This window comes from Prosopis cineraria, unplaced genomic scaffold (genome assembly GCF_029017545.1).
Source record: "Prosopis cineraria cultivar Desert tree isolate PC_DT_omini unplaced genomic scaffold, ASM2901754v1 PC6, whole genome shotgun sequence".
Lineage (NCBI taxonomy): Eukaryota > Viridiplantae > Streptophyta > Magnoliopsida > Fabales > Fabaceae > Prosopis > Prosopis cineraria.
In genome coordinates, this window is record NW_026555337.1 from 39,642,300 (window position 1) to 39,667,237 (window position 24,938).

A 24,938-nucleotide genomic window follows, 5' to 3' on the forward strand; every position below is an offset into this window, starting at 1 on the left:
TAATAAAATTGTATCATTTTAATTAAATAAAATCTTATGTGTCATTATTTTTAATGATTTATTTTTTGAATATGATATCTATTTAATTTCTTATCTTTATCATCATTAATGATAAAATTAATTTTATTTATATCTTATAATATGGCATGTTTTTATTGAGTATTTTACAAATGATGTACTATATTAGATCAATTTCTCTTTAACTTATTTCTTAAATATAATACAAATATATATTTTTTTAAAAATCTAATATACAAGCCTATCTATCTAGTTAGTTTGTAGAAAACATATAATATGGATAATATGTGTATGTAAAAATATCATAATTTGATCCTACCACTCAAATCTGTCTCCACTCACCACCACAAAAAGGGCGTGTGCAAATTTTAGCAATGACGGGTACATGTAATTACCTAACTTTGAAATTTTCTTCAAATTTTTTTTAATCTCTGTTTAATTATATATAATCACTTTTTTTGGTAGATACATTTAGATTTAGATTTGTTTTGCATAATTTAAAATATAATAAATTTAAAATAGTTTTATAATTTATAATGTACTCCCCTTATTTTATTTATAAGTCACTCATATTTTACCAAAATTAAAAATAACTTTAAATCTCATTAATTTTATTTTAAAATTTAATAAATTTTTATTTTTATCTCTAATAAATATTCTTAAATGTTATTGATGTATTTTTATTTAAAGTATTTAATAAATGAAAAATATAAGGAGAAGTATTAAAAATTAATAAATGTCCTATATATAAGATTAATTTTTTCTCTCTCTCTCTATTTTATAAATAAAATTAAAGGAATATATCACCAACTGCAATGACAATTAACAACACAAGTATTACAACGTATATATATTTTCATTTCCATTGCAATTAGAGATATTTAACTAATTAATGACGTTTGGACATTTGGTTGTATTAAGTATTGAATAAAACATACAAGAGGTCAACAGAGAGAAACAGAGGCAGCTGAGAGGGAAAGTGCGAGAAAGTGCTTGATCGTTGCTCTCTGTGTGCCATGGCGAAGAAAGCAGTGCTGATCGGATGCAACTATCCGGGGACGAAGATCGAGCTGAGAGGCTGCATCAACGACGCAAGGAGGATGCACGATTGCCTGATCGAGCGTTACGGATTCTCCGATGACGATATCGCTGTCTTGATCGACACCGATAACTCCTGCATCCAGCCTACCGGGAAGAACATACGATCGGCGATTAAGAAGATGGTTCGGTCGGCGGAGCCCGGAGACGTTCTGTTCGTACACTACAGCGGCCATGGCACTCGCCTTCCTGCCGAGACAGGGGACGCCGATGACACCGGCTACGATGAGTGCATTGTTCCTTCCGATATGAATCTAATCATCGGTAACTTTTCTTCCATCTTTCCCTCCTTCTCCAGTTACAATTTTCGTTGACAAATAATAAGAATAAATTATATAAATATATGAAGAAGTTTTTTGTTTTATTTATAAGTCATTATTAACTTTTTATTACAAGATTTCTTTACTTCTCATTAAATATTAGTGAAAAAAATATTATTAAAATATATATATTTAAAAATAATTAAGTTAAAAATTTATTAAGTTAAATTTGCAAAAAGATTCAACAAGTTTTAACTTTTTAAGATTTTCATGAGTTTTATGTAATTTTGACCCTGTTTTTTTATACATATTAAACATGGATATATATATATATATATATATGTATGTATGTATATTTTTGGCCAGAGGAACATGGATTGATATTGATGTTTTAAAATTATATATAAACATATTTAGTGTGTCACAATTAGTGACCAATCCACATGTTCAATACGAGAATACTTATAAGCAACTTAATAGAAAATATGGCAAATATTACTTTAGGAGGAAATAATTTATTATTCTTATTACTTTTCATTAGTTTATTAGTTTTGTTGCTTTTCATTTAACTTTTGTAAGTTTTCTTCTTATGAAGGAAACTAGGTAGCAAGTAGATTTTTATTGCTTTTCATTAGTTTATTAGTTTTGTTGCTTTTCATTTAACTTTTGTAATTTTCCTTCTTGAAGGAAAACCAGACAGCAAGTGGACGTTTCCTTGTTAGGAAGGAAATCTCATGCTTATAAATAGCATGACTTGTGTATCCAAGAGGAGATATTGATGAATGAATGTTTGAAGCATTATGATTTTCTAAAAGCTCCCTCTCTCCCTTTAGTTCTGCGTCTCTCTTCTGTTCCCTCTCTCATATTTCAGTCACTTCTCTCTCTTTTCACCTTCTCTGTTCTCACTTCCCCTCCACCTCCCACTCTCTGTTTCTGTTTCTTCTCCCTTATCCTATTCTGTTCAAATCAGTGAGTGTGAGTGTGAGTTTGTGTGTTTTACATCACAACTATAAGCTTCATGACAGAAACAGTAGCATCAGAATTCAATCACCTTACAGAGACTACAGAGTAATCACAAAAGAGAATCTGTTAGTGAGCAACATTACACAGATTCAAATGTCAGAATTCTAAATTTGTTTATGTAAACAGATGAAGATTTCAGAGAATTCGTGAAGGAAGTCCCAAGAGGTTGCAGGATCACAATTGTTGCTGACTCATGCCACAGTGGTGGTCTCATAAGAGATGCTAAGGAGCAGATTGGAGACAGCACCAACACAAAGGTACAAGAACAAGGCCGTCATCATCAAGATTCAAGCTCTAGTTTTGGATTCAGAAGATTTCTTCTTGAAACAATGGAGGAAGCAATTGAGTCTCGTGGAATCCACATCCCTTCTGCATTTCGTCATAGCAGAAGAAGACGCCATGAGGAAGAAGACAATGAAGAAGAAGAAGAAGACGAAGAAGAAAGGGATATGGAGGATGGGATTGTGAAGAATAGGTCTCTGCCTCTCTCAACACTGATTGAAATGCTAAAGCAGAAAACTGGGAAAGATGATATAGATGTTGGGAAGCTGAGGCTCACCCTTTTTGATATCTTTAAGGAAGATGCTAGCCCTAAAGTGAAGAAGTTCATCAAGTTTGTCTTCAACAAACTACAGCACCATGGAGGTATGTACAATCATAACAGAGAAGAAAAACAATTTCTTTTTTTCATTTCTCTTACTGTTTCCATATTTTACTAATCAGGCGGTGAAAGCGAAGAACAAGAGGGTGGATTGTTGGGGATGGTGGGAAGTCTTGCCTTAAAGTTTCTGAAACATAAGCTGCATGAAAATGAAGGGTATGCAGAACCTGCCATGGAAACACATGTAGACAATAACCAAGAGGTATGTTGCAATATACCTACCATCAACTCATCCAATATTTATCTTGAAATTAGATGTGAATCCTGTACATTACACAATGCATATGATGAGTCACACTGTTCATATGAATGCATGACTTCTTATAGAATTTACAATACGGTATGAACTTTGAAGTAGAATAATGTTTTGAATAAATTAAAATAATTGCATTGAAACATGTGGTGGTCCATGGAAGCTCTAGATTTGGTAGCGTGTTGAGAGAATATGAGGGTTGAGAGAACATGCAACCCACTAGGAACACTATGAAAGCCATAGTGAAATGTCTCGCTGGAACAAAGCAACTTAAAGTTGCTGGTCATAAAAATAATGATGACCAAAATGCCCCTATCAATTTTAAATAAGATAACTGATTACATATATGCCCAAATTGAATATTCAAGTCTATTATGGTCTATTCAATTACACTAAATCCATTTCAATCCAATGCATAATATAACATAAATATTACTTAGCATTTATAATGTCATTTTAGTTAGGAATTTGTAATTGATTAATGCTATTCTGCAAATTTCCAACAATATGATGTGTTTGATTGTTGACAAGGTATATGCTGGAGGCAGAACGGATAGTGTTGTAGATGGGGGAATTCTGATGAGTGGGTGCCAGAGTGATCAAAAATCAGCTGATGCAAGTCCTTCTGGGAATTCTGCAAAAGCATATGGCGCTTTTAGCAATGCAATTCAGATCATCATTCAAGAGACTGATGCTCAAGTCACTAATCAAGAACTGGTTTTGAAGGCTAGGAAGCTGCTTAAGAGTCAGGGTTTTGCTCAAGAACCTGGACTCTATTGCAGTGATCACCATCTTTATCAAACTTTTGTGTGCTAATCACAAGTTGGATCTTCTAAACTTTTCAAGTATCAGTTGTAAAGAAATTTTGCTGGAGCATGTTTGTTCGCACCTGGGCGTTTTACTTGTGTAATTCTGTATCAAGTCCTGCATGTTCGTATGATGTGTGTGATTTATCCTATAAGAAAGAAGTTACCTAAGCATACACATACAACTGAAAAAGTTCAACTTTCTAAAAGATAAAACTCTACAGAATTGTCAAATTAACTTTATAAGAATGCCAATCAATGAAAATTAGGTCTAGTAAAAGATATTAGTTTTGGTTTGAATCCTAGTAGAGAGGTGCTTATATTTAGTGATTGTGTTTTGAATATGATTGTTTTCAATAAAAGGATAACTTTGCACAATTAAAAGAAACTTTATGAGGATATACAAAAAAAAGAAAAAAAAAAAAGAAATTGCAGTCCCTGAGCAGATTAGAAGATATACTAACAAACGGTAGCATATATACTTCGAAGTATTGCTTTCTATCTAATACGAGGTGTTAAATATTTCATAGATTGCAACACTGGCTTTATTTTGCAACCTGAACTGTAACAGCCACAAACTTGGACCTATTCAAGTGGACCCAAGCTGAGATCAATAAACTTAGTTGACTTAATAATTTGTTAATGATTTCTGCATCTTCTAGGTAGCTTTATTTCTTATTTAAAAAGAAAAAAAAGTGACTATGGCACTAGTTTCGTGGAAATTAACAAAATCTGGAAAAAGAAAAGAAACCAGTAGGATGCATCTTAGTCCATTCCTAGCAATTAAATACCATATTAACGGTGAACATATATATATGCACCAATGGCTTATTCCTTTAGCTCCCCAAAATAAGGAAGAAAACATTGATTGACAATATCAATATACCTATCAATGTTCGGCTTGCTTCTGCAGTTGAAAGTGGCGGTAGCTGTAATATTAATCTGGGCAGGGTTGAGTTTTTTGGGGAAGAAGAGAAAAGCTGATCGGAGAAGAGAAGAAATCAGGAGGCTGGTGATATTAGCAGAATTAGAAGAAGAGAAGGCTAAATCAGAAGAGTTTAGGAAAAGGGAAGAGAGATTGGCTAAAGAAGGTGGACATAGGTGCAGTTATGCAGCTTGCACCGTATGTTATCGCACCCCAACTGACACAAGGTGTGCTCGTTGCAAAGTGCCTCGATATTGGTTAGCCCTCTAAAACATAACTTTTGTATTTTACACTCTCCGTATTTTGACATATATCCTTGCATTTTTCTCTCTCGATATTCCAGGTCTTTATAATTTCATTTTTGAGTATTCTAAGTTTCTTCATGGTCGACCTAGAATATAAGAAAAAAAAAATGTATAGACCTATAACAAAACACGAGTAAAGTGCAGTGACAAAAAGTTATGTTTTTACTAAAATCTATTATCAAAATTAGGTTAAGTTGGACAGTTTGACAAGTTGGTTCATCACTTATTCTATCAAATGGTTTGGTTTCATATTAAAAATTATTTTAAAGGTTGAACCGTTTCGGCTGAAAATGAGAATAATTTTCTTAAAACTAAATTGATCTTCCTATCAATTTCTTAGTTCAAATTCCTTGTCCTTTTTCATGAAAGAATTTCCTCTTTCCCCCCCCCATGTTCTCTTTTCTCAATTGATTGGTTCTCAAATCACTTATTTCTTAATATGATTATGAGTTTTTTTTAACAATTTTCAAATTTTCATGCATGTACAATGATGAAAATTTAATTATCATTATTTTTCTCTTTTCTTTGAAAGTATCAGAAAAACTGTTTAAGTTCATTTTCATATTATTTAACAACTTGATATTTTATTTAACAACTCTTGGCTATGTTTAGACTAATTTTTTTAAGGTTGTGGCTGTTATTATTATTTTTTTCCGGTTTCCTGTTAGTTCTGGGAAATGCCAAATAATACATTGGAGACAAGGGCATAGAGATGGCTGCGTTAAACTTCCTAAAGTCACGCACCACCATAAAAAGGTAATGTGTCACGAGAATAAATTTAAAAGTAAAGTCAATTTTAAAAGATTATAACACGTTGAATAAGAAAGTCTTTAAACTTATAATGTTAATAATTATCTTGAAGTTTTTCACTATCCTTTATTAGTATGTTCAATCTCGAAGCTTATATTGTGACAAAATATATTTATAACGGCATATTATAGAATGACAAAAATTGGATTGATCTATAGTTTATTTATAAAAAATTGATTTAGTCCAATTTTTATCTATCATGATTTTCATTCCAAACTTCCAATTAATTCTGGATGTTGATATTTTCTCCATCAGTTGGTGCTTCTTTTCTTTTATAAATTGAATGAATAGTAAAAATGGAGATTGACCATAAAATATTATATAATATGGGTTATATAATATAATATAATAACCTTGTTCTAACACCAAGTTGACTTTTTAATTTGAGGTTTGCAGGATAGTAATTGTCAGACGACAGTGACCTATATTGAAGCAGATGAAGTCAGGAATGATAAACAATCTTCAATGTCTAATGCAAACAACAACAATAAGTCTTACCCCATAAATGCGATTTCATTTCTTTTACATTGGAGGACAATTTGGGATCTACCTTAGGTGGCGGTTATAATTTTTGAAATAATATTAATTATATATTAATTATTGTTTAATATTTAATGGCATCATTTTTTAATTTTAATTTTCAAGCAAAACAGGGATTTCTTGAAAATAATAATAAGATTGAGATAATTAGGTAATTTTTACATATGTTAATTTGTCTTTGTATCACATTTATTCTCCATTCAAAACAAAATCCAACTATACAAGAAATAGACATGAAAAACTTTAAAGTAAAAGAAAAATTAACAGAATGACTCTGCCAAGAAAATGGTAGGAGAACAGTGTGATTGTCCTGTTAATTTACCATTTCCTCACTGATTTCGAGTCACTTGTTTTGTCATTGCTTGGCTACCTGATTCAGAAGAAGAAAACACCAACACCAATCCTTTGATTGAACGTTCTGAGGTATCATTGCCACTGTAAGTCAGATTGGACATTATCTTCTAAGAAACAATAAAGTGATGATTTAGCTTTTGTTTTAAATTTATTGCAGGATGCTACTACGAGAGCCCTTGAGCAGAGTGAGCAAAGGGTGAGGTATCTTGAGGAGGAGCTAGTTAAGTCCATGTAAAGTTCGCCTTTCTTATTATTTCAAGGGAAAATACATATTTCATAATTTCCAGTTTCTTTAGTTTAATTCACCTACAATGTTAGTCCTTATAGGTTTAAAAATGCATATACGGATCATGAGCTAGCTTCGATGAAGTTACTTTTGCTAATGTATACTTAACTTTGTTAATCTCTTTGCTAGCGTGCGCTTAACATCGCCCCTTTATCTCTTGCATTTTGTTTAAGGTAAATATGAAAGAAAACTTTCCTTCTACCTTTTACTTTTAATCATACTTGGTCAATTTATCTCCATGCTAGCAAAGGGATTAGTAGAGTTATAGTGAAATTAACTCCATCAGTGCTAACTCATGGTTTTTATGTGCATTTTTAAAACTATAGAGACTAATATTGCAGATTAATCAAATTAAAGGGGCTGAGGACAACAAAAATGAAACTATAGGGACATTATACCTCTAATGCAAAATCAGGGATTCAAACCTTATAGAGAGCCTAGATGAATAACTCTTGGTATTATGTAATACACAAGATATTGTTAATACCAATGCACTGCACAGGAAATCTTGCGTGTCTATTGATAATAGAGTAATAACATGTAAAATATTAATTTGGATGAAGATGAAGATATCCTAATCATCTTGTTGCGTGTGTTTTTGTCAGGAAAGAGATTTCACTGTTAAAATCAGAGTGCGGCAATTGGTCAGCTCGAACAAGTTTTGTCAGCAGAAGACTTGGCAACTTGATGAGAGAGTCTGATGAAAACCAGGTGATCATAATTAAGCTTATGAAACACATACATATATGCTTGTCTTATAGGTGTTTTTATGCATTTAATTTAACACCATTTCACTATGAATGATATTTGCTTGTTGCATGTTGTTGTTTTGAAGCATAGAATGTAATACATATCAAATGGCAATATGAAATTCTCATAAGCTTTGTTAAGATTACACAAACTTATGTTTAGTGGAAGATCTTTGTATGTTGTGAAAAATAATAGAGATGTGTATTTTTAGTAAAACTGATAAATATCTATTTTGAATCTAAATATAGAAAAGCAATCTTTGTAATTTCATCAAAATTTATGGAAGATTTGTCCAATTTACTCAAAATATCTAACGAACTATCTCAAATCTAAGATATTTGGATTGGCAATACGGAGAAAACAACACACCCATCAAATCTTGTGCAAGTTTTAAAATTTAAACTAATTGACCATTAATTGATCATAAAACACAAATCCATTTAGCACCAGTAGATCACCATTACTGCTTTGATAGTACACTAAAATTTTAAGAAATATAAGGGAACAATTTAATGTTGATTAGGAATATAAGAAGACCAAGGGAGGCACCAGTGAGAAGAGTGAAACATATAACTTTGAGTCTGATTAAGAGAGGTAGAGGAAGGCCTAAGAGAACACTCTTAGAAGTTATTGAACGTGATCTCTTAATTAATAATATTCCTAAAAGCTTGATAAATGATAGAGCACAATGACGTCTTGCAATCCATATAGCTGACTCCACCTAGTGGGATAAAGGCTTGTTGTTGTTGTTGTTGTAGGAATTAAGTTCTGGTATCTTATTTAGTTCATAATGATGATGTTCATTGCATGAAACCTAACATTTTCATGGACAATTTGTTGACTTGTAGAGTGAATTTGCAAAGGCAAGGAGAGAATTGATGGAAGGGCAGGAACAAGTAAGAAGGCTCAAACTAGAAGTAGAGGAGATCACAAGAAAGTCCATGAAAAAAGTTGAAGAAATTAGAGTTGCAGAGAGAAGAAAACAAGAAAAATATATCCAAATGCTGGAGGTCAGTTTCTCATATTATATTAATTTTTTTTCTTTTTTCTTTTCGCTGTCCCTTTTGACTGATAATCATACTTGAAGAAGAAGTTAATATCCATAGGAAATGATTTACTATTTCCAACAACAACCATTGTGTATTCTGTGAAAAACAAATGATTTACTGTCATACATTAAGAATTAAATACAAGTGGAAATAAGAACTTCACTTTAAATCCACCCCTCAAATGATTTCATGTCACGAATGTTTTGAGACAAGACAAGACAGATCAGTAAAAAAAGGGTCAAACAAGACTAAAGTTCTAAATGCACTAGACCAAATAATGCCACTTTAGGATCTTTCAAGAGGAAGATTCAAATCTATTTCATCATTTGTCTCAACAAGATCAGCGGATGAAAAGTTGTTGTAATTTGTAAAATGATTGATTAATTGGCTATATATAGTTCAAATTTGGGCATACTAATATATTAAAATATGTGGTTTGATCTGATGACCACCATGCAGATTGCAGAGGAAGCAAGAATTGCTGAAGGGATAAAACAAGAAGAAAATATTCTGATACTAAAGGTCTATTTTTATGTGCCTTACCCGGATCTTTCTTATCTTGCCTTATCATCATTCTGAAGCCCTAGCTGTTTTTAACAGACTGAATGTGGTAAACTAAGGAGAGAACTGCAACAAGAGAGAATGCAAAGGCTTCAACTAGAGCAAGATGATGGAGTACAGACAGCCAAGAGAGATGCTGAAAAGCTAACTCAAGAGTTAGCCAATGCTCGCAAAAGCATTGAGCATGCTGAGGTAGTAGCTGATGTTGGTATTTTTCTTCAGTCCTAAAACATGACTCTAAGTGAAATTGTCAAAACACATTAGTAAAGGCTGATATAACTAGAATACAGGGCATCTCAAAATGCAAGTCATCAAAGTAACAATCATAGTATGTTTATATTCATGTGGCGTACTTGTACTAATGTACTATGAATTGGTAACTTGAATATTTAGAATGGATGGATGAAGGCAATGAAAGAGTTAGCTGAAGAGAGAGAGCTTGTAAAATTGCTAAAGATGGAATGTGAGGAGATAAGACAAAGTTCCATGAGACAAGTGGAAATGAAGGAACTAGAGTTAGTCAATGCCCTTACTGCTGCTGCTGCTGCTGAGGTGTGTATTTGTTTGTCCCCATCCTTTATTCATTTCAGATTTTATATTTACTTCTGACTAAAAAATGCTCCATGTGATGCACGAGGATTAAATTAAAAAATATTGTAAAAAAATGATAAAGAAACAATTGAGTTAAAAAAGATTGTAGGTCCTATGGCACTGTCACTGTTCATGGAACAGTGAATTTTTTGGAAATATTTTACTATGGATAAGATAAGATAGCTTAATATAACTATTTTCAAAAAACTATGTATATAAGAATCTCTCATTTTCAGTTGACTTTATCACGTCTTGTTTTGGTGTATCCTTCAGGAAAATCTCTCTGTTCTCGAGAAGGAAATCAACTCATTTGATGATTATAAGGTATATTTGGTTTCCTCACTTTGTTCGTGCTTGTCTTGTTAATATTAAGTGAGTTGGGGAAGGATGAAAATATTGATCTATTTATAAACTGATGGGTATTTAAGTGAAATGTAAAACTCTATTTTGAAAACTAGCTATTGAGGTGAGAGTACTAACTCACTTAAATATCTCATTGAATATTTCATACTGCTCAATGTGAGACTTGACATCCCATCTATTGTAAGTCTCCATCATAAACATATCTAGAAGAATGTAGATGGACTACTGAAGCCAGAACTGCTTTGACATTGATGTGCAGGCTTGTGCAATTTGTCTGACAAATGAAAAGGACGTGGCCTTTGGATGTGGACACATGGTAAGCTCTATCGTGGTTGATGAATAGATATTTTAGTGATTTTCTTGGTTGCTATGCATGAAAATGATGATTATTAAATAATGTTGATGCAGACTTGTGGGGACTGTATGTTGACAATCTCCAACTGCCATATATGTCGAAAGCCAATAACCAGCCGTCTTAGGTTATTTCCTGGCTGACCAATCATATTTTTGGATTGAAGAGAATGTAGAATTTGATCCAGGCATTTTTATTGATTTATAGTTAAATCAAATCTTCTTTTTCCTTCCCCCCTCCCCAAAAAACAATTTTCTTGATCCATCTAAAGTATGGCCTGTAGAAATATTCCAAGACTGCCTTCATATCACTAATCTAACATCACTGTGTTCAGCAGACTACCTTTAGCTAGTAATATGAGAGAATTACATTCAGCTGTTAATGAATCTTGTAGTAATTTATTTTCTTATATAAAACATATATGTAGTTCTCCCTTAATATTTTGATCCATCAATTCTTTTTCCTTTTAATTAACAATCCCATGACCTTTTGAATTAAGAGTCAAATCCTTACAAATTAGATTTGTCTTTATTGGGTGGCATCCATCACTTCTCTGTGACTCTTATTGTTCCGTGAGATCTGTGTTATGAAATTAGTTTATTTATCTATATATACAAATAGTGTAAAATATTTTTTAGTATCAAACCACCACTGGACCCCAACTAATTGAAATGAAACTTGGATATTGAGGCTCAAATCCAAAATCACTGGTTAAACTATAACAAGTTCTTCTTAGTTGAGCAATATAAATGCTGATCATAAATATAAATTAGTTTAGAAATTTTATTTGAAAAATGTAGTTATTTATTAAAAAAGAAAGGTATTGATTCTGCATTTGAATTGGCCCAAGTCTCCTTTTGAAGTATTGATCAAGTGAAAGCTGACTCTTACTCCACATCCATCCACATCTATATTCCATTTGAATGGAAAGAAAAGTTAAGAGGAAAGAAAATAAGAGGAGTCAAAATAGAGAGGAGAGAAAACTGAAGAGATAATATTATCGTTTCCTGTATTTGGATGGACAGAGGAAAACATAGACGAAAGAAAATAGGAAAAAACCACAATGATAATGATACCCTTATATTTGGATATATTATGTCATTGTTCCATTAAAATACAAGGAAGAAAAAATCATATTAAAATCCATCAAAATATTATGAAATAAAACTATTTGGCCAAAAATTATATTTTTATATTTTTTATACTTAAACACCAAAATGGATAGTTTTTTAAAATAAAATATAATAGTTTAAAAATAAAAAAATAATTTTTTATTTACAAATTTAAAAATAAAATCAAGCAATAAGAGATTGTTCCTTACTAAATACCAATTAGAGGACATAGAAGAAAAGATTATTTCGAACTAATAAACACCAAATGACAAGGAATGAAAAAAAAAAAAAACAGCACATAAGAAATTTCAAATTAAAACAAGTAGCACATACAAGTCCTCCATTTGTGGAGGTCCAAAATGGAGTCCGAAGCCGGGAGTTTGAAGATGAAGACAGGATCACAGGAAAGCCTACGGTCCCAATGTGTGGGTGAATCAGAATGAAGGAGCGACCATGATGTGAGTGTTTTATCAAGGAAAGAGAGGTGAGGGCGGATGCGAAAATGATAATTTCTTCTCAAAATCTCACCACTAATGGAGAGAAAAGTTGCGAAAAAAATGTAATGGATCCTATACCTTAATTTTCTCCCCATCTTTCTTTCACCGTCCAAGCAGGAAAAAATTATTTTCCTCCCTGTTTTCTCCCCTCGTTTTTTTCCTCCCATATTTTTTTCTCATCCAAAAAGAAGCTAGTCTTATTTGTGATAGGTTAATTAATGTAAAGCCAAGCAACACATGCAATTTCTTCATCAACGGTACGTGAGTTCTTCCATAGCCTTTAAAAAAAAATGTTTCTATGTACGCCCATAAATCAACTCCCTTCCATCACCCATAAAGAATTTTCTTGTTTGTTTTCCACTCGTCAATGCAAAATCGATCGTCCAATCCATGTCTTCCACAATAAATAAGAAAAATTACACTTAAGTCCCACAGATAGAAGATATTTAATTGCCCAAAGGTCTCATGAAAAAATATTTATTTTCTTCTCAAAATCTCTCCACTTATGGAGAGAAAGGTTGAGAAAAAAATGTGGTGGGTCCTATATCTTAATTTTCTCCCCATTTTTCTTTGACCATCCCAACAAGAAAAAATTATTTTCCTCCCATATTTTTTTCTCATCCAAAGAGGAGCTAGTCTTATTTATGATGGGTTAATTAATTTAAAGCCAAAAAACACATGCTGTTTCTTCGTCAGTGGTACGTGAGTTCTTCCACAGCCTTTGAGAAAAAATATGTTTCTAAAGTATGCCCATAAATCAACTCTCTTCCATTGCCTAGAAAGAATTTTCTTGTTTTTTTTTTTTCACTTGTCAATGGAGAATCGGTCATCCAATCCACATCTTCCACAATAAATGAGGAAAATTACACCTGAGTTCCACAGATCAAAGATATTTAACTACCCAAAGTTTTTATGAAATGCATAAAATACACCTAAATTATAAATCCTGCACACTTACAACCTAATAAAGGACATTTACAACTTATTATCACAAATTATCATTTTTCTTTGCAAGTTGTACATGCCTTTTGCTTAATTGTTAATGCCCTTTGTTAAGTTGTAAATACGCATGATTTAAAATTTGAGAGTATTTTATGCAATTTATAAAACTTCTTTATAATTAAATCTATTCTGTGGGACCTAGGTTTAAGTTTTGCCAATAAATAACCATAGTGTCACTTAAACACATATATTACATTTATCTATTTTGACTACTGTTACCCCTATCAATAACTTCGGATTTATATATGTGTGTGTGTATGATCTATAAGAAATCACACATTATACTCTCTTTAATCGTTATTAAAGGATATATTTTGGAAAGAAATAGATAGTTCTTGTTATCTAAGTCACTTGATGGATATTACTTAATTGTTTTAGTATTATTTCTATTTAAAATTATTAATCATGAGAAAGAATATAATGCAAAAATACAAATTTTTTATTTAAATATAAGTAAAATAAATTTTTTTTACATGTTTAGACAAAATTAATAACTTAACCACCTCTTTTTAATTCTAATAATGTGATTAGAGGTTACCTTAATTATAATAGGAACCAATTAAAAGCCATCTCCAAAAGTGGACAATTGATGGTCATTTTTTTGTCACAACTAAAAGTAAAAGAACAAAAAATTACATATAATAACCTAAAAAATTTTTAAAAAATGGCCAATGAAATTTTATTCATTTTTTTAATAAGTTTTGAAATCTTTTTGTTTGATTTTTTATTTAACTAACGGTCAAAATTAAATTTTGTTAATAGTAGGAATTCAATTGCATCATTTTCGAAAGTTAAAGGACAATGTTGCACCAAAAAAGAGTTTAGGATTCCAAATACTTTAGGACTATAAGGTCCTAGATACTCTTGAACTTATAGTTTAAGAGTCAATTTGTTCTTTTATTTTTTTTAATACAATTATTTATAGTTCATTTGAATATTCTACGCATGAATATGTTTGATTTATAACAAAAATATAAATACTAAAATGAAATCAACTCTCTCTCTCTCTCTCTCTCTCTCTCTCTCTCTCTCTCTCTCGTGAGTCAAAATTTTAATTAATTTTTTTATAATACGAATTAAGAAAAAAACTGAAAATTATTTGAAGTAGAATTATTTATAAAACTTTTAAATTATAAGCAATCAATAAACTCATGGTGATTGCCGTCAGCATATTGCACATCAATGCAGAATTGGTCATCCAGTGCACATCTTCCACGCGATGATAGAGTGAGCTGGTAATGTATGTATGAGTCGTGATGATGCATCGGTTTAGTCTTAAACCTAAACACGTAATAGTAATATATACTCTCTTCATCCCTGTACATAAAATATTTTTTAAAAGTTTATTTTATCTCTAAATATAATAGGTGTTATGATATTTTTAAATAATTAGATAATTTTACTCTTTCTTAAAAAATGGAGGAGATATTAATTGAGGAGAATGACAGTTAGATTCCAGAACATTAATTTAATGACAGTTAAGTCTTCAATAATTTTTTTTGAAAAATAAAGGGAAAATATTGGTCCAAATAATTACAAATCTAGAAGTTTTAATTTCAAATATGAATTTAATTATTAAATATAACTCTTAAATTGTAATAAGAACTTTTGTTTATAACTGTTTGAATTGATAATTATAATTCATTTTTTAGAAAATTTTATCGAGAATCTAACCATCATTAATTCAATCCGTTGGGACCTAACTGTTATTGTCCCTATTAATTGTGTGTTCCACCACTACCACCATGATATTATTGTGACATTATTAGGAGTAAAACTAGAAAATTATGCGATTTTAAGTGATTTCAAATAAATAACAAACTTTTATTGGTATACAAGATTCGGTTAAAAACACCTTATATATAAGGACAAAGGGAGCATTTTATCCATAGGGGCGAAACTAGGCTTGAGGTTGAGGGGGCCACTTTTTTTAAAAAAATATACTCCCTTTATTAAAAAAAATTTAACCGAATCATATATCTCAGTAAGTTAATTAATTGTCTTTAAATTGATATTGCCTTTTCCATGTTTGTCCTTATTTAATAAAAATATCACCCTTAGATCTCACACAAGCCACTTCCAACATGTTTTATATAACATCCTGAATTTTAAGTCCAAAAACTAATTGCTAATTAAGGATAAATTAGTTAATTAGTGGATTGATTGAATGATTACAATTTTGGATGGTGGAATGACTTTTTGGGTTGATGATTGATTGAATGGATATGATGGAGTGGAAGAATAGCGATCTAGGTTGAAGCATCTAAGTCACAATAAGAATTCTCTTACTATGCCACACACCGTGGCGTATGATGTATGGCCGCAATGCATGACTCAGAATTTAGATAAGTAAGATGTGGGTTAGCTTGTGGAAGGAGAAGGAAAAGAGGAGAAAGAGCACAAAAGAGAGGAGGAGGATTTTGGTCTACTAGGGTAAAGAAGTTTGGAATGATAGGGTAAGTTTTGACCTATCACTTACGAGGTAAGTTTCATACCGCTCTATACTCCTATTCTACGAAAATTTCTTTTGGTTTAGGATATAAAAAAATTAAATTAGGGAGTTTTAAGGGGGTTATTTTCTTACCCTTGGGTAATGAAAATATTTTTAAAAATTAAACTAAAATTTTGTGATTGGCTTGGAAATTAATGGTTAAGCTTTGAAGTTGTAAGCTTAATTTCGCTTAAATTGATAAATTAAAAAGCGTGAAATTTTGATGTGGAATGTATTGAAGCTAATAGAAGGGATAAAAGGCTTAAAGAGAATGATTAGGACCTAAGATGGCTAAATGAAAATAATTAAATGGTTAACTGTGGTTAATTGTAATAATTAATACTTATGGTCAATTTGGTAATTGAATAATGGTGTTAATTTGTGTATGTTGATATATTTGCTTGTGTGACTCAAGTTAGTTTAAGCTAATGCTTAAGTGAGTACTATGGAATAACCTTTATTAAAAACAGAAGGGTTAAGGTAACTGAATAATTTACTATGTTTATTAACTAGTTTAATGTTTTGTTTAGTTGGAGAAAATATGGAACAAAAGAAAACATGAGAGGAAAACTAGGGAGAAAATAAATTTTTTCCTATTTGGATGAGGAAGAAAAAGTGAGAGGAAAGAAAAGTGAGAGAAAAATTGATTGTGGGACCTATTACATTTTCTTCCCAACTTTTCTCTCCAAAAGTAGAGAGATTTTGAGAGTAAAATTTTATTCCACCATTTACCCATTTCTTTCCCTTTTATCCTTTTTGGCACTTGATATTTTCATTTTTTCGGTGGTGTGATGGAGAGCCCTATCTTCAACCCAAGCAGTAGCATCATCTTTGGTGGCTTTTTCTTCTTCTTCTCCAGCGTGTTCCTCGACTGAACAACTCAAGGTTTCTTCAACATTCTTCTTCTTTGCTTTGATTCACGGATACCAGTTGGATTATCATCGATCTATATATATGGGTTGATATTTTTTATGTGAAGTGTTGATGCTTTTCAATTTGCCTAAACCTATTCTAGTTGGCAAATTGTCTCACAACGCCAGGTAATTAGCGCCATAGAGTAAAAAAAGTATTGCAATTGTTGATAATATATAATATATACTTTTATATTACCATATTTAATTTTTAAAAGTGCCTACTATTTTTGCATTTTAAAATGTAAAAATAATATATTTTTGCTACATTATTTGATTTTAAAATATAATAATATGAAAACTACATTTTTTTAACAACTATTTTGATTTTAAATTAATTTGATTATGTTAATTAAATATAATTTCTTCTTTCAATTTATTTTTACATATATAATTACACAAAACATAATATATTTTGATATAAGGTCATTATAGTCATAATGATATAAGGACTTTGAATTAAAGACTGAGTTAAAAGTCACAACTTTAGGTTTGTTTAAAAAAAAAACAACCACAAAGACAAAGCAATCAAAATGTTGTATTTTGTAGCTTACATAAGTGGTGCATTTTGAAAATAGAAAAGATTTAAGGCTTAAGGAGTATGTAATATAGTTCATACTTTGTGCCAGTCACCCTCTGTTTTTAGGGTGTGACAATCCACATGTATGTAATTAAGTATTTTAGCTATGGGCACCATGAATATCTCAATCTAGTACAAAATGAACACTATGTGCATTATTAAGTCTTCAAACTCTTTGCCCAAACACAAGTGTCTCCCTTCATATACATATATTAACCCAGGACTTGCAAATTCATTCATGCATTAATACTTAAATCATACCATTAATCCAAAAGGTGAAGGAAATAAGTAGCAAAACATCACATCACACACTCACACCATAAACCTTGACACCTAAACCCCAGGCCACCTTAAAGTTTCTTGAGTCAACCGGTAGAGCATGCATGTGAATGAATTATAGTAAACTTATACAATACGATCCTATTGTTGGCAAAATAAGACAAGTTTCATTACACATAAAAGCAACTAGAGTTTAGAAATCAATACTCTAGTGCTTCACCTCATAGGCTTCCTTTTGTCCTTTGCTTTATCATCTCCTAAAAAGACATTAAGTAATGAGAGTGAGATTAAATTAAACAAATTTAGTAACCGAGAACTTAATGAAAGCATATTAAAGTGTGGTAGTTGCATCACAAGACAATTCAGTTGTATATAGATCATTCAAAGCATCATGTAATTTACAATCTTACACACATACAAGTATATCAATTCTTTATGATTAATACGACTACCTTATATCCCTCCTTATATCATTTGATTGAACTTACGAGCTAATAACTTGTATAAAACTAACCTATACGACTGGATTAGCTTCAGTCTTTAATTATGAATGTAATATCCTCCTTCATTAGTCCCATAATTAGACTGAATTCCTAAGTTTATAAAACCAAAATCAATTCAAGTCTTGTAAAGAGACAAATCAAAGTTCACAATTACGCAAAAGCAAGTGATCTTTTCACAAGTGAGTGCATTTGTATAAGAATTTGAAATAAGAAAAATTCTGAAAAATTTTCAGGCATGCGCACAACTTGTTGGACATGTATCGTGGTGTGTTCACCTCTGTGACACATACCGTAGCTTGTGACACCATGCGTCGTGGCACAAATGCATGAATTTTGACAGTGACTTCTGCTGTCAATTTGACAGCTTTAGGGATAACTTCTGACACGCCCTAAATCTTCATTCGATGTCTGAATGACGAGAACTAGGAGTCTACGGAAAGATTCTAACTAATGGCATAAGTCTCAGGCTCAAATTATTTTTAAAATAAGAATGGGACACCCTTTTCAAAACTTACTCCTTTACCTCAACTTTCATAAATTTCAAGTGTCCTATCCCAAAATTAAGGACTAATGGTCACTGACACCAAATGACCACATTCAACTCAACAAAATTAACTCATGCAAAGCACCAAAATACAAGAAATATGTTTAGATTAAATTTTCACTACTCAACCCCTTAACTCAAAATTATAGGAAGGGAGAGTTTACCACAATTTTCATCAAGATTTCCTAAATCATCACATAATATGCATTACCCTCACTTGCATTCATATTTTGGCCCTATAAACATAACACATAACAATCAACTCTCTCCTTAAGGCCCAAAATACCATTATAATTTACTTTCACTTAATGCAAGCAAGTAACAAAAAAGAAAAACTTAGTTGGCAATCGAAATTGTCATACACATAAATTATCCAAAAAAATAAGGAGGCCTATTACAAAAGACACATGGTCTTAAGCCTCGGGTTTTTTTCCTCTGTCTCCACTTCTTGAGCTATTTCCTGTAATATTAAAGATAATGAGATGAGTACAACTACTCAATAACCATGGTTCAACTAGCCCGTACTAATGCGTGACATCTAGTTTAAATGCAAGTGGCAATTAATATTAATACTCAAAACCCATATGAGACATTTGAAAACTTAACATCCATAGTTCAACTCACAAAATAGCAAATACTTGGAAAATATCGCTTTAGCACTTTTCATAGAGATAAAGTTGATTAAGTAAATTATTGACAAGCATAATAGCAGAAATTAATACTTAGCACAAAGTGCTATCATTATGAACTCAATATAGACAACAAGTGCCTTTTCTCACTATATATATGATCATACATCCCTTATCACCTCCTTATTCCTCTGACATGAAACTGTGAGCTATAACTCAATAGAATAGTCTATATTCTTTAACTTCCCTAGCCTAAATACTTGTGAGGGGATTACCCAGCCAATGAGTACCCAACTCACTTATGGATCACGGTTTCTCCTATTTCTCACACTATGAGGTGTCATACACCCTAGACTAACTTCCTCATTAAACCGGTGAATAGTTAGTTAGGTTCGAGTCTCTCGTTAAACCAGTAGGACAGTCCCTCATTGAACAAGTGGGACAGTATGGATAGAATAAATCTAGGCAATCTATCACGTGGATGGGGCCTTACCATATGGACTTAACATCTACTCCGCTTCTTAGACGAACTCCCACCTCTTAAGATCATGCAATGCACAATTATGCCATAATTCACACATATACTAATCATAAAACTTCATATTAACAATTTTTATTAGATTTCTCAAACATATTTCATAGAACTTCAAAACCAAATAAGTCATTGAACTCTCAAATCACAATCATTGTACCTCACACTTTTAAAATCATTGAACTTCATCATTACACAATTATTAAACTTCTCAAACATATTTCATGTAACTTTAAAATCAAACAAATCATTGAACTCCCAAATCACAATCATTGTACCTCACACTTTTAAAATCATTGAACTTCATCATTACACAATCGTTGAACTTCTCAAACACATTTCATGAAACTTTAAAACCAAACAAGTCATTGAACTCTTAAATCACGATTATTGCACCTCATACTTTTAAATTCATTGAACTTTCCTATTTTCAAATATCATTGAACTCCTCCTAAAACAAGGATTCACCTTGCTTTTCAATTTGTAAAAATCATTTCACTCTCAATAAACATTAATACGGAAATCCACCACTATCGTTCTCGAGAAAAAAGTTTTACATCATAAAACATAAAATTCACAAATTTGATTGAGTGAATTTCTTCACAATTTAAGCCATACTTGCATTCTTTTTTAGTTTATACATTTCAATGATAATTTATAAATCAATAAACTAATAAACACACACAAGTATATGATAGAATTTCCCTGATTACCTCAAACCTTTGAGAGGTCAAAGGTTTCACCCTTCAACTATTTGCTCTCAAAGTTTTCAAGAAGCTTGAATGGTGTCAAAGGTAATTACACTACAAGCATATACCATGCAAAACATCAATATCTATTTTAAGCTATTTTTCACTAGCATTTTCATCATTTCTTAATACTCAAGCTTTACTCCAAACTCATGTAGAAGTATCCATAAGGTTTCTTAGCTTTCTTTAACTCTCATTTATAACATTAGTTTCTTAAATGGGCATTAATGAAGCCACATTATTCTAACCACCAAATTTATGGGAATTTCAGACATTTAATATCCTCCAACCACTGATCATCATAAAATCATAATTATCAAGTTTACTTAGCTCAATCTACCCCCATTAACTTTATTTAAGTCAATGGGTTTAGACCCATAACCTCTATGAATCAAAAATCATCATTAAAAATCAAACCCTAACCTCTACCATCAAGAAAATAGAAGAAGAGAGGAAAATTTAAGCTAGGAAGTTTACCTTTAGTGTTTATAAGCTCCAAATTACTCCTAACAATTAGTTTCTTTAAGCGCTAGCTCAGTTGTTCACCACTTTCTTGTTCTTTTTTATTTCTCTCTTCTGTTTCACATCAAATTCACAACTTATTAATGTAAAATTTTGACCATGCGTCATGACAGACGCACAATGTGTCGTGGCACATGGCACAGAGAGCTTCTTCCAGGCATGTTGGCATGCATGCGCTACAGCAAACTAACCCCACATTGTGACGCGTGGTATAAAACCACTCCCTTCAGAAATTCTTCCTCTTTTATCCTCAGGTGACTCGATTCTCCTTTGGACCCGCGTTTGGTATTGAAATCAAGATCAAACACGCCAGTTAGGCCTCTCTGGCCAAACAATTTAAAGATTCACTTTACTAATCTATTTAAGCTTAAATAATCTGAATTTAAAATTGAGGATGTTACAATGAGGTGTTGCTTAGCTAAAAGTTCTCACACTCATTCTTGGACCATGGGATCCCCTTGCTCAAATTTTAAGGTGTCATAATGCTTGGCCTATGCCACACCCATATGTTATTGACAACACTAAACACATTAGTAATAATATATGTCTATTACTATGTGAAAACTCAGTGGAGGCCACACCGCGTGGATTTTTCTATGGCCTTTTATTTCTCTAGGTTGAACTCCTACCCATTATGCTGATCATGCTTGTTCAACTCAACATATGCAATTCATCTCATCTATATCATAGTAAGTTAACATTCTCATCACCACATTACTAGCATACAATCACAACACAGATAATTACTGACATATTGTATTATTTGCAAACAATTTAAGAGGATATTCTTACATTATTGCATTATTGAGAACTCAATTCTATCATATTTAGGCATTTAGAATCAATTTGGGTTCATTCATAGCTTAGGAGTATTTTGATCATTTTGACAATTTTTGGCTAATTTTAGGACATTAGCTTAGATTGTGTCTTTTATCTTCCTAAAATCAATTGAACAAGCTTGAGATTCAAACTCATTCTAGGTTGCAAAGAGACATCAAAAGACATAAGTCATTGGATATTCCAAGACAAAGATATTAATACTAGGTTGTCATGTTTTATAACTAAGAGCTTGGAAATGACATTGTATCTTGTAATTGGCTTTGAGTTTTGATTTGAAATTTTGCACACATGCTTTAATCACTCTTATGTATGTAATTACATATGTAAAAAAGGATTTGGATAAAGATTAAATGGCCAAAAGATTAGATTATAAGACAAACTACAAAGCAAGAAGACCCTAGAATGACACATGTGTAAGAGTTAGTTCAAAGAGCTTTTAATAACATAAAACCATGAGGATTTCGACCAAGCAACCCCTTAATCACACTTTTATCATATTTTAAAAGTATTAATGAGTTTTGATTAAGTATAAAAGCCTCCAAGAAGATCTATAAGTGCACTCAAATTAATCCAGCTTGACCAGTAGTCACATTTATGATTTAACTGCCTAACCAAGTTGGTTAACTAATTTCATATTTCTCATTGGCTTTGATTACCTAAAACTCACTCCATTCTACTTATTTTATGCCCTCATATGTTGATTAGGAAGGATGGATGTGAATCACAATGCTCACTCACTCATTTTACACATTACAATTCACACCTATTCTCTCTTACTTTTCTCAAATTTCTAGTACCATTTCATCCCATACTTTCTTAAGCCACAATCTTGCATCTCAAGCTAGTATTGAAGCCATAGAAGTTATCTTAAGGAGGATTCAAGCTTAGATTCAATGAGAATTTACCATGAGAGATTAGATTCTCAAAGCTTTTTAAAGAAGATGAAGCCACATCTTGTACTCTCTTAAACCTTTTCTCTTGCTTTCAATTGCTTTGAATTCTTCTCTTCTCCTTCTTTAGTTTTGTAATTCATAATCTAAATGATTGATTCTATATCTTAGATTAATTATTATGGCTGAAATTTACGTTTTAAAGAGGCTAGAAGATGTGTATTTGATTCTTGAATTTGTTAGTGCACTGTAAGTGTTTGTGTTTATAAAGGTTTTGATGAATGAATACATATTTTCGTTTCAATCCTCATTGTTTAATGTGCATTAGCTATTATTTAGGTCTTAAACTCTAATTAATATTATAATCTTGATTGGTTTAAGGTATTAAACATGATCAAGGCAGGAGAGAAAACTAGTTTTGAGGATTGAATCACAAACTAGTGTATCTATTTGGGTAGTTTGTGTATTGAATTTTAAGTGGTTACTAGGTTGTAATCACTATCACCCAGTCTTGATGGTCATTAAGATATTTTCACATGCTAATTGAAAAGGCAATTGAATCTAAAATAAGATGAGGAAGATAAGGATGGAAGTAGTTATGGATTATAATCTTGGGAAACTACTTCAATACTTGATTGATTTCTACACATTTTCTTCACATTAAAATCAAATATAAACATTTAATTTCTTTCTTAAACTCTCAACTTGAACTCTAGACTTTTAACTTGTCATGATCATTGGCTTGATTTAGTTGTAAATTCTAAATTGTTTGCTCCTTGAAGATACAGGGACCTAAGATACTCTTATTACTATACATTAGTTAATTTTTTTAAGAAGCTTGACACGATTAGGGCTTTTCAATCACCAGTTACTCAATAAGAACATGTGTAAATTATCTTAACTCATTTAACCACAATTTACTTAGTACTTAATATTTACTATGGGTTATTATATTCATTCACATTACCACCAATCCAGGCGTCCATTTCTTCATGCAAATGCCATTCATCACACATAGCCAATCTAGGCATTTTTATTTCATCCCCACATATCATCTTTATTATCATGACAATTAAATAGATATCACTATTAGGCATACTTCTCATTTAATAACCAATCTTATGTTTAAATCTCACAATAATTTCATGTTACTCAATTCATGTTATTAGTTACATGGTAAATTAAGCACTGTTGCAGACACATTGATATGCAATAATAAGACTCTCAGTTACCTATATTCTTAGGCTACTACCCTAAGAGTTAAATTTAGATTTCTCAAGGAAGCTGTAACGTTCTTACTCCACTAAACAGAATTAATAAAAGAAACTCATGGTAATTAGAGGATTAGCTTAAAAAGTGATTACCAAGTTTAACTAAAAGTAAGGGATCCCAAGTTTTCTAAATAGAAACAAGTTAAAATTGATTAAAATCTTTCATATCAGAGTAAAAATAAGTTTTGGAACAATGGAATACCTCAGAAGAGTGAAAGAAGTCAAAAATGATTGAAAAACAAAATATATACTGTGATTCAGAGCAATGTGCCACAGCTCGTGCATGCTACGCCGCGGCATGTTGCTCTCTGCACCATGCACCGTGGCATGTTGCATGAATTTTCACTGGTTCTGTTATCATTTGATAGTAGAATTGGGGAAACTTTTGACTTGCCCTGAATCTCCGTCTGACGTCCGAATGACGTGTTTTAGATGTCTGTGGAAAGCTCTTTTCCTGTACTAACTAATGGCACAAGTTTTACTTTCAAAACAAGTCACACTAGGAAATAAGACACCCAAACATATTTTGATCACTTTTCAACACTTTTACACAAAAATGGCTGTCTAAAACCCTCAACAAG

At 31.6% G+C, this 24,938-nt stretch overlaps 2 protein-coding genes across 2 annotated transcripts; both read left to right on the top strand.

Moving 5' to 3' along the window:
* The first annotated feature begins 953 nt into the window (after positions 1–953).
* On the top strand, positions 954–4,253 carry LOC129312911 (metacaspase-5-like). The gene is made up of 4 exons (XM_054955696.1): positions 954–1,380; positions 2,526–3,044; positions 3,123–3,262; positions 3,845–4,253. Exons 1-4 carry the CDS (start codon positions 1,035–1,037, stop codon positions 4,127–4,129), a joined length of 1,290 nt encoding a protein of 429 aa, XP_054811671.1. The 5' UTR covers positions 954–1,034; the 3' UTR covers positions 4,130–4,253.
* Positions 4,254–6,673: 2,420 nt separating this feature from the next.
* LOC129312912 (uncharacterized) lies at positions 6,674–11,433 on the top strand. Its single transcript, XM_054955697.1, has 11 exons — positions 6,674–6,714; positions 7,079–7,122; positions 7,211–7,284; positions 7,945–8,050; positions 8,938–9,099; positions 9,598–9,660; positions 9,739–9,891; positions 10,093–10,251; positions 10,564–10,614; positions 10,913–10,969; positions 11,062–11,433. Coding segments are annotated over exons 3-11 (840 nt in total). The 5' UTR covers positions 6,674–6,714; positions 7,079–7,122; positions 7,211–7,282; the 3' UTR covers positions 11,149–11,433.
* The last annotated feature ends 13,505 nt before the right edge of the window (positions 11,434–24,938 follow it).

Coding starts and splice junctions, on each gene's coding strand:
- LOC129312911 (XM_054955696.1), top strand. CDS start 1,035: ATGGCGAAGAAAGCAGTGCTGATCGGATGCAACTATCCGGGGACGAAG. Junction 1,381..2,525: donor CGATATGAATCTAATCATCG/GTAACTTTTCTT, acceptor TTATGTAAACAG/ATGAAGATTTCAGAGAATTC. Junction 3,263..3,844: donor ATGTAGACAATAACCAAGAG/GTATGTTGCAAT, acceptor ATTGTTGACAAG/GTATATGCTGGAGGCAGAAC.
- LOC129312912 (XM_054955697.1), top strand. Junction 8,051..8,937: donor GAGAGTCTGATGAAAACCAG/GTGATCATAATT, acceptor GTTGACTTGTAG/AGTGAATTTGCAAAGGCAAG. Junction 10,252..10,563: donor CTGCTGCTGCTGCTGCTGAG/GTGTGTATTTGT, acceptor TGTATCCTTCAG/GAAAATCTCTCTGTTCTCGA.